The sequence below is a fragment of the Poromitra crassiceps genome (assembly GCF_964638095.1).
Source record: "Poromitra crassiceps genome assembly, chromosome: 11".
Classification (NCBI taxonomy): domain Eukaryota; kingdom Metazoa; phylum Chordata; class Actinopteri; order Beryciformes; family Melamphaidae; genus Poromitra; species Poromitra crassiceps.
Genome location: NC_139643.1, coordinates 33,163,446 through 33,173,446, shown reverse-complemented (window position 1 = coordinate 33,173,446; position 10,001 = coordinate 33,163,446). Strand labels below are relative to the sequence as shown.

General features: G+C 49.1%; 1 protein-coding gene across 1 annotated transcript in view; it reads right to left on the bottom strand.

Moving 5' to 3' along the window:
• The window catches only part of slc25a13 (solute carrier family 25 member 13), a gene marked incomplete at both ends in the record, with an annotated part of 69,360 nt that continues 59,359 nt past the window's right edge, over window positions 1–10,001 (bottom strand). The window contains 4 exons of the mRNA XM_083645985.1: window positions 1–205; window positions 1,392–1,482; window positions 1,979–2,137; window positions 7,622–7,760. Coding sequence (XP_083502111.1) covers window positions 1–205; window positions 1,392–1,482; window positions 1,979–2,137; window positions 7,622–7,760 — 594 coding nt within the window. The remainder of the gene's footprint in view (window positions 206–1,391; window positions 1,483–1,978; window positions 2,138–7,621; window positions 7,761–10,001) is intronic.

Here is a 10,001-nt window from a genome sequence, read left to right as displayed (position 1 = left end):
TCACTTGCCCCCTCCACCCGCGGACAGAGGGAGCGAGCGGTTTAGGGGGCCGACACCCGCCGTGTAACGTGGGAGATGGAGTCCAAACTGGCTCTCGATGCCAGCGAACGTGGCCACGGCCAACCTGAAGCCTCCGATGTGGTCGGGGTTGGGCGCCGGCAGGCTGATCCGAGACTTGGGGGTGGGCTCGGAGCCAGCCGGCTTTCTGTGGTGTGGAGAGAGAGCGACAGAGAGGAAAGCCAGAGAGACGCGGCCGAGAGGAGCAGGCGAAAGAGGGCGAGGAGAGAAGGATGAGGGGGGAAAGAAGGGAAGGCAAAAAGGGGGATGGAAGAGAGGCGGAAAAAAAAGTTAAAAGAAAATGTGAGATGGTTACATAGTATAAAGTTAAAGACATTATGCTAACCGAACGGGGGGAGAAAGTGAGAGTGCACAGACAGAGGCGAGTTTTCATAATTCAACAATGTTCACCACAAAAATAAACATCTTAATCGAATATTAAAAGTGGGAGAGGGTGACGTTCCCCCAGCCAAAGCAGTAGAAGCAGAACTAACTGAATATCCCACGTTGATTTCACGCTGGGTCCTGTGATACACTGCCAACACGGACAGCAAGAGAGCACAGATCAGCCCGCACCAAACCACACACAGCATTCACTGGATCTGCCTTTCATTTGGTCTCGTCCTGAGCGTTTTGGGAAGAGGAGCTACGTAAATCTACGGCGGCTTCCAATGGGACACATGCATGTGCAATACATAAACGGTACCAGCAGAAAAGAGTGTGGATTAAAAGAAAAAAATCTACTTTTGGTGAGAGTAAGAAGTTCTCAGCTTCCATTCCCCGTTGGACCTTTTCGACTTTTAGAGGAGGAATGAATTATTCTCTATTTTGAGGGGGGTATGAGCTCATTTCAGTCCCAGAAGTAGTGAAGTACAGAAGTCAAATTGGTTCTGTTTCTGTCTGCCCTCAGAGAAACTGTTTGAGGAAGGAAAAAAAAGTCACTTCCAGAGGGCTTGAGTCTGTCAGCTGATGTGCTCTGCTCTGAAATTATTTTTGGTCTTGTGGCATTTCTTGCTCTGGCGGGGGCGGGAGGACACCCACCGAGAGCAGCTAACTTGAAATTAACCCACTGTACCTAAAGGGGCTGTGCTGTCTTAAAAGAAAAGACAAAAAGAGAGAGAGGAAAAAAACACTAAGTATGAGAAATAACTACGATTATAAGCATCGGAAATGTCGGCACATTTTGAATTGTCATTTCAGTTAGATTATGGGAATCAGTCAAGTTTCAGTCAGTTCTGAGAGCAACACCAATGACTTGAAGGAAGACAAAAGGCAAATAAGCCAGATAAGATGGAAGGCAGCAAGAAAGACAGAGTGAGTAGAGGGTGACCTACTGTCCTCCAAAGTCAATGTAGAACCACTGCTGCAGGAGTTCATAGGTCACCAGCGTGACTCCGAACTGAGGTGAGGATCGGAACACTCGAGCTACAGAAAAGAGCACAAATCAGTTTAAATTAATCGACAACAATTTTGGGAATCTTGGTCACAGAGTTTCTCCTCCACATTAAATCATTATAATATCCTATCTGGCTTATTGAACAGTGGAGCATTTCTATCATTATTTCATCCTTAATAGCATGACTTTTTTCTTCACAATGTGGACACTAGTCTACATAAACGCATGTATTTATTCTATCATCCAGATTTTTCTATTACTCAGATTAACTCTCATAATGGGATGAAATTTTGCTCTTTTGCATTTTTTTGTACTAGACAGTTTTATGAATGATAAATGATCATATTTTAGGGATTCTGTTGCTTACTTTTTGTCTTTATCTACAGTGTTTGTATCCATACATGCTTTTACCTGACTGCAAAACCAATTTCCCTTTAGGACAATAAAGATCAAACTTGAACATTTGTAAACACCATACTCTTTACTCTTCATCACTACTACCATCGTCGGCCTCAGTGAGCATACCTCCAGCTCCCTTCCAGAAGGCGCGGGGCCCCTCCTCTTGGAGGATCTTCCAGAAGCAGTCCACCAGGCCGTTGTAGGTGGTCTGGCCGGCGCGCGCCGCCACCTGTAGCCTGGTCTTGATCACATCTGCTGGAGTCACCAGTGAGGCCGCGGGCATGCCTGGAGAGTGGAGACGAGATTCATTCAGTAGTCTGGACTCTGGAGTGTCTTTGTTGTTTTTTTGCACAATGTGGTGTGTTTGACTCTAAATACAGCATGGATTTAGCATCGATGTCATGCTGTGGCTTGGAGTTTTTTGTTAATTTATTTGCATGTTATACTGAGTGTATTGTTTCCTAGTGTTTAGTTGCATGTAATGCTTTGGCCGTTTTTTGTTTTTGATTGAGTTTGGACCAGGTTTGGACAGACACAGCCGAACGGAATACGAACTGATGAGGGAGTGGGACATTGTTTTGGCATTGATGGCCAAGCGGACTGGCCAATCAATGATAGCTTTTTGCATTCTTTGAACATTTTATAGACTTTTATCTTTTATCCTGTTGGGAGTTTTAACAATTCCAAGGCATTGGCTTTTATATGTTATTTGTAATAAACATACATGTATGCTCCAACTCCCCTTGTCCTGGGTTCCTAAGCACCGCTCACCTGGTGGTCAATTCGTTAAGTTCCACTGCAAATTTAGTGACCAGCCAGCCCCCCTTTTTAAATCAGCCTGGAGCGAATGAGATGCTTTGTGTAAAGCAGCTATCGGCACATGATTGAAATCTGTCATATCATCATAACTGCATCTGATAGAGTTTTTATCGTTCTTTGTTCCTTCGTTCAAAACACGAACAACGAAGCCATTATTTAATCTCTGTCTTTTCTTCCTTTCCTCTTTCGCCCTCTTTTCTCTCGTTTGAAAGGAGCTAGCTAGACAATGGACGGTAATGAGAGCAGTGCACACTGTGTGTGCCCCGTGTGGCTGGCTGACTGAAGGCAGTGGCTGCGAAGCCCCCACTCCAGCCACTTCAGCCATGAATGTGCTCAATCATCGAAGGCTCCGTCATTACCATCAACTGCCCTCTTGATGATTTACTCTGACATCTTGGTTTTTCTAACAGCCAAACGAGCTATTCAGGCCACCTGATCAACTCGGCATTAGGTAGCACACTGGCCCCCGGTGGAGACTGACCACCTGCACTGCAGAGAGCAGACCAAAGGAGGGGAGAGAGCAGAGAGGAGATGAGTGGTAAGTAAGAAGGTTATGGCATGGATGGTGGACACACTACCCGACGGTTGTTGTCAGTCACTGTTCTCTTCAGATGACACAACTTGCTGTCTTGCAATGGGATGTGTTGAAGTGGTTGGTTTTCACACTATATGACTGAGCTGCGACAGACAGGGGATCACACATTACAAGATATCTCACCAGGAGAATCCCAGACGAGTCCACAGACGCAGTCTCACACCGGCTTTATTCTTTCTAAACATGCTCGCACAACATAGGCCATTCTACAGACTTGGTACAAAGTTACTAACTCAAATATTATTTTGGGGTTTCAACAGATACAGTACTGTAATAAAATGATCTTAGTGAACATCTAAGATTTGCATAGCTACTTACATGCTTTTTAAATTTGTTTTTGGTTGTGGGACAGCAGTTTGCACCAAACCGGTAGAATGGCCCATATAGATTCTCCGTCAGACCACGCGCGTGCCTGCAGCCTGCTGCAGACAGCAGACATCACGTGCTTGCTGTCTGCACTGCAGCAGGCTGCAGGCACTGCGCTCTCATTGGCTCACCTGACACGATCAGATATTTAGCCTGCTAGATATCTGTCGGGCCTCTGTGACTCATCGGTGAGCTCTCCGCTCGCGTCTGTGGACAGTTCACACATAGCATTCGAGCACTGATTTGCGGAGGGAAAAAAAGCGCTCGGAGCGTCTGGTCTGCTCTGGGCATTCGAGTGAGGAGATGAGGTTGTTTGCTGTGGGTTTTGAGGAAATGCAGAGGGGGACAGTTTAAGATCCAAGTAGAATTTGCTGTAGAAGATCTGTCACACCAAAGTGCCCATTACTGTGCTGAACAGTAACAGTACAGCAGCATATAACACCAATAATGCAGTCATTTCAAAGCCGTAAAGAGCATGTTACCGATACCACAGTCTCAAATATCAATTATTTAACCTCTATAAAAAATTTATCTTTTCTCGCTTAAGGAACTTGGGCTAGTTAGAGATGGCCAATGCTATTTTCTTCAGAGACCAGCGCAATGCTCAGCCAAAATAATGCTGTACAAACTGAGCGTGTAATTCAATTTCCTGCGCCGACTGTAGAGCACTAATTGCCAAAATGCTGTAACCGCTGATAAATGTATGAAAGGGGGATGATAAATGTTTCAAACTAACGAAAAAAATAAAGACATCATGGACTTGATTTCAATTTGGAGTCTGCCGGGCCATGGCTGCCAGTCTTGCGGGAAGAAACCAAAGTAAAAATGGAGGGGGGTAGGGGAGGCAAAATTTATATGACTTTTCCATGTTGCGCCATACCTCTGCGCCAAAAAAGAGCGCTACTGACACATCTCTGAGGATTCAAAATAAATATTAATTCTTTTACACTACTGTTCCAAACCCTTCTTACTTGGCAGGGGAGTGCTGGGCCGTTTTATTAATGTTTTTCTTTTTTTTTGTAAAACCTCTGAAAATCAAATATTAAAACTCTGCCCTGTCCAGATCCTATTTTCACACAGGAAGACACACACACACACACACACACACACACACACACACACACACACACACACACACACACACACAGAAATGCCTGCATGCATACACACACATACAAACAGGGGTGTATGTGTGTGTGTGTGTGTGTGTGTGTGTGTGTGTGTGTGTGTGTGTGTGTGTGTGTGTGTGCGCGTGTGTGCGTGCGCGTGTGTGTGTGTGTGAGTGAAATGGGAACTCATGCATAAAGTATGCACATGAACGTGTTTGTTAGTGCGAGTGTGTATCTGCATGTACAATATATTAGGTTTGGAAACTCTCCCTCCCGGCCTGGTTGGCAGGCGGCCGAGGCGCTTCCCTACAACAGGGCTCCAAAACCCCAGTCCCCAATCACTGAGCAGCGCCCTAATTAGCAGCTACCGCCATGGAGCCTGCGGTCAGAGGCAGCCTGGCTTCCAGGCCCTGGGCTCTGCTACCGCTACAGCCAGAACACACTGAGATCTGATGTAACACTTTGTCAGCATGTAGCACGACCTGCCTAATGTGTTCCCATCCCTGTTCACATTTTCAATGAACTGTAATGTAGTAGGTTCCAGTAACAAGGAGTTCAAGAATTTCCATGCTCTGCATATAGACGACAAATTGTCAAGCTCAGGGTTTGACATTTAGTTTTTGCCTCACTGGCCACAGTGAGTCACTCAGAAATGTCGATAGCCCAAACATTGTTGCTGAAAAAGTAATGCATACAATAATGTAGCCATATTAAGGCTACTCTGCTAAAATGCAGAATGGGATTACGCGAAAAACGCAAAGAAACCAAGAGTCAATGTTTGCACCTGGACCAGGCATCACGGGGCATTGATCTCTCTCAAAAGAACCTCCACTCAAAAGGAAGATTCTGTCCCTCTGTGTGCTTTCTTTCAGTGGCTTAAAGGAACAGTTTGCCCAAAAATGGAAATCCTGCCATCATCTACGCACCCTCATGCCAGGTGAAGTCTGTCCATATAACACACAGGGAGGTTGCCAGGCCAGCACAGCTGGAGAGAAAAGCAGTCACCACATTGACTTCAGTGGCACTGTACTGACCTGTGTTTCAACTGGCATGAAGGTGAGCAGATGATGACAGACTGTTCATATTTGGCTGAACTGTTTGTTGCCTGGGTGGGGCTAGCAGCACATCTCGACAGCCAAATGATTTGTGGGATCATGACAGGGTGAGGGAGGCCAAGGCGAGGTGAGGAGGAGTCAACAGGAACATGCACTGGCTGTGCTCTGGTGACAGGGTGAGGGAGGCCAAGGTGAGGTGAGGAGGAGTCAACAGGAAGTTAACATGCGCTGGCTGTGCTCTGGTGACAGGGTGAGGGAGGCCAAGGCGATGTGAGGAGGAGTCAACAGGAACATGCACTGGCTGTGCTCTGGTGACAGGGTGAGGGAGGCCAAGGCGATGTGAGGAGGAGTCAACAGGAACATGCACTGGCTGTGCTCTGGTGACAGGGTGAGGGAGGCCAAGGCGAGGTGAGGAGGAGTCAACAGGAACATGCACTGGCTGTGCTCTGGTGACAGGGTGAGGGAGGCCAAGGTGAGGTGAGGAGGAGACAACAGGAAGTGAACATGCGCTGGCTGTGCTCTGGTGACAGGGTGAGGGAGGCCAAGGCGAGGTGAGGAGGAGTCAACAGGAACATGCACTGGCTGTGCTCTGGTGACAGGGTGAGGGAGGCCAAGGTGAGGTGAGGAGGAGACAACAGGAAGTGAACATGTGCTGGCTGTGCTCTGGTGACAGGGTGAGGGAGGCCAAGGCGAGGTGAGGAGGAGACAACAGGAACATGCACTGGCTGTGCTCTGGTGAGTGCGGCTCGTAGGGAAACATTTGAAGGACCAAGATGCAACAGTAACCTCCCAAGCAAATATTTACGTCGTACATCTGGCTGAGCGTTTCGCCTGCCAGAGGGCACTGCTCTCCAACCGGGACTGTGGGACACATTTACATTAAATGACGTGGGATGCAGTTAAAATGTATCTGAAGGAAAGGTCTTCATGAAAAGTACCGTCTAATTATAAGCCTTACAATTAGAAGTATACAAGATTAAGCCAGACCTGATTACAAGGTTTGCTACTGAGTTTAATTTTGCTATCAGTAGCCTACCTTAGAAGACCCTGTACACAGCCACGCCAGAACACTGATTACAAGAGGACATTCTACTCTAAGCCTACACAGGTCTCGTAGCCCCACAACTCCTTCAATATTTCCTATTAAATGTTGCACATGTGTGGTCTTTAAAGCCTCTTGTTGCCTTTAAATCAAGTAAATAGAGCATGGTTGAACGCAACTCTATCTTAGACTACTGTTCAGAGAGGAAACATGTTTACTGGCTGCACTCAGTCCCAATGGAGGCAGAAGTAGGCTATTCATGCATGATAAAAAAGGAAAGACGTATTATGTTTTCCATTCACACAATACAATAGGTGGATATTTAAAATAAGGCTAGGTAGCCATCTTGCTGGCTTTCATCTGTTCTTATTCATGTGTACATGTGTATGTACACTACTGTGAGGACAACATTTCAGAAAGTACTCGTGCTTTTGTCAGCGTTGTATGAAAGCCGTAATACCCTGGAGGGCGCTCTTTACTGTGATTACAGGTACTTTGGTAATTCTGACAGTAGTTGGCGTAAGTGCCTTGTACCGAGCTGCATCCCCGCTGCACCCATCATCACAGAAGAAGAAGAAGAATGCCTGCTCAGGTATTATGACTACCAGCACTCCTGCTCTAGATAAATACAGAGACTGATTGCTACTGACGGATCTTGGAGATATAGTCTTGGGGCCAAAAGAAAAAATAGGTTTAGCTAATGTTATTCAAAAAAACTCATGACCAAGATGGTCAAGATGGTCATGAGCTAGACGTTAGCTTTAGGGCCGATCCCAGTTTTACCTGCCAGTGCTCCAGCAAACAGCATCTTGGCCGGCCCGATGGAGCCGTCCTCCTCGCTCAGGTAAGCCTTGGTGTGGGCGTAGCAGGGGAAGTAGATGGCCGAGAATGGGATGTCCCGCAGGAAACAAGCCTTAGCACCCTGAGGGGGAGAGATATAGGTTATAATCTCAGGCGGAGAGTTGAAAATCAAACAGAGAGAGAATCAGAAGAAATGGAAGGAGAGAGACACTGAGAGCAGGAGAGTGATGGGGTTGGGGGGGATTCAGACCTTGACCTCTGGCTGGGCTCTCTCATGATGGATGGACTTAACCACAATATAATAAACATAGGCTGTCTATACACAGACCAGATATTCTCTAATGAACTGATGCTACTGCCACATCCAAAGTTCCACTGGAACCTAAACTCTTATGGCAGTCACACAACAACAACATGCCAGACAACAATTTATGTCTCTTCTTCATATGCAAACTATCTCTGCAAGCTCTCCTCAGCAGCAGCCAGGTGAGGGAGACAGCAACAACAGTGTGGCTTTGAGACAGTGAGACAACGTGAAGCGCAGAGGGAGACAGACAGACAGGTGGACTGACGGAGAAAAAAAGATGGTAGGGTGGGGCCGGGGGGGGGGGGGCAGGAGAAGATGGCTCCTTGTCTGCCACTGTAAACAAAGCCATATCATCAAGCCTATTGAGTTTCCTGCTTTATTTCCAGCCCGTTGGCGCGCTGCCAGCCTCTTGATACAGCAACTACAGTCTACAGAAGGCGTTTAAAGAGCTGGGCAGGGTCTCCCTGTTTCTGGACAGGCTTCATTTAACTCCCGACGGATAATCCTTTGGTTCCTCCACGCACACACGCGCGCGCACGTGCACACACACACACACACACACACACACACACACACACACACACACACACACACACACACACACACACACACACACACGCACGCACGCACACACACACACACACACACACACACACACACACAGAGGATTATTGGCAGATACCTGGGCTATCTCTTTCCCTCTCTTTCCTCTGGCACTTGTTGTTGTCTGTCTGTCCCTCCTGCTGGCTGGGGCCAGAGTGGCTCCTCCTGCTGGCTGGGGCCAGAGTGGCTCCTCCTGCTGGCTGGGGCCAGAGCGGCTCCTCCTGCTGGCTGGGGCCAGAGCGGCTCCTCCTGCTGGCTGGGGCCAGAGCGGCTCCTCCTGCTGGCTGGGGCCAGAGCGGCTCCTCCTGCTGGCTGGGGCCAGAGCGGCTGCTCCTGCTGGCTGGGGCCAGAGTGGCTGCTCCTGCTGGCTGGGGCCAGAGTGGCTGCTCCTGCTGGCTGGGGCCAGAGTGGCTGCTCCTGCTGGCTGGGGCCAGAGTGGCTGCTCCTGCTGGCTGGGGCCAGAGCGGCTCCTCCTGCTGGCTGGGGCCAGAGTGGCTGCTCCTGCTGGCTGGGGCCAGAGCGGCTCCTCCTGCTGGCTGGGGCCAGAGCGGCTCCTCCTGCTGGCTGGGGCCAGAGCGGCTCCTCCTGCTGGCTGGGGCCAGAGTGGCTCCTCCTGCTGAGTGGCTCCTCCTGCTGAGTGGCTCCTCCTGCTGGCTGGGGCCAGAGTGGCTCCTCCTGCTGGCTGGGGCCAGAGTGGCTGCTGAAAGCAGGCAGATTGTATCGTCGCTGGACAGACAGGGCCGCCTCACAAGGCCCGGGCCCAGGGGCCTTCATATGGGAATGCAACAGCAAGTGGAGATGGCTTCGGGTTATGATTAAACGCTGAGAGACAGAGAGAAGAGTGCAAGCATGCCTGTCTGTGTACATGTGTGCATGAATAGACACACACACAAAGACGAAATGCATAATCTAATTTAACAAAAATGTTCAATGCAAAAGTATGCACAAGTACATGCCTGTGCACACCAGTAAACGTCTTTAAACACGACGCCCCGGCGTACATGGGACATCATCTGCGTACATATTCCCACAGTGACAGCTCTCCCCCAGTGATGATTGGTGGCGCTAGTGCGTTAGCCACCATACCAACCGGTAGCTCCACCAGCGGCGGGTGAGCGTCAGGATAATTACACTGACAAAGGCAGCTCTGTGCCTGGGCGCAGCCCCTCCGGAGCCAGCCCGTCTGGGGCTCGCAGGCTGGAGCTCGTCTCCTCCGCCCCACCTCCCCTCCACCACCGCCAACACCGCTACTGCTTTCTCAAGGCACATTGTCTCCTCTCTGCGCGCAGCACGGGAGAGCAGCGCACAAGTGTACGCACGAGCATGTGTGTATGTTCACACACACGCACGCACACACACACGCACGCACGCACGCACGCGCATGCACACACACACACACACACACACACACACACACACACACACACAGACAGACACACACACACACGCAAA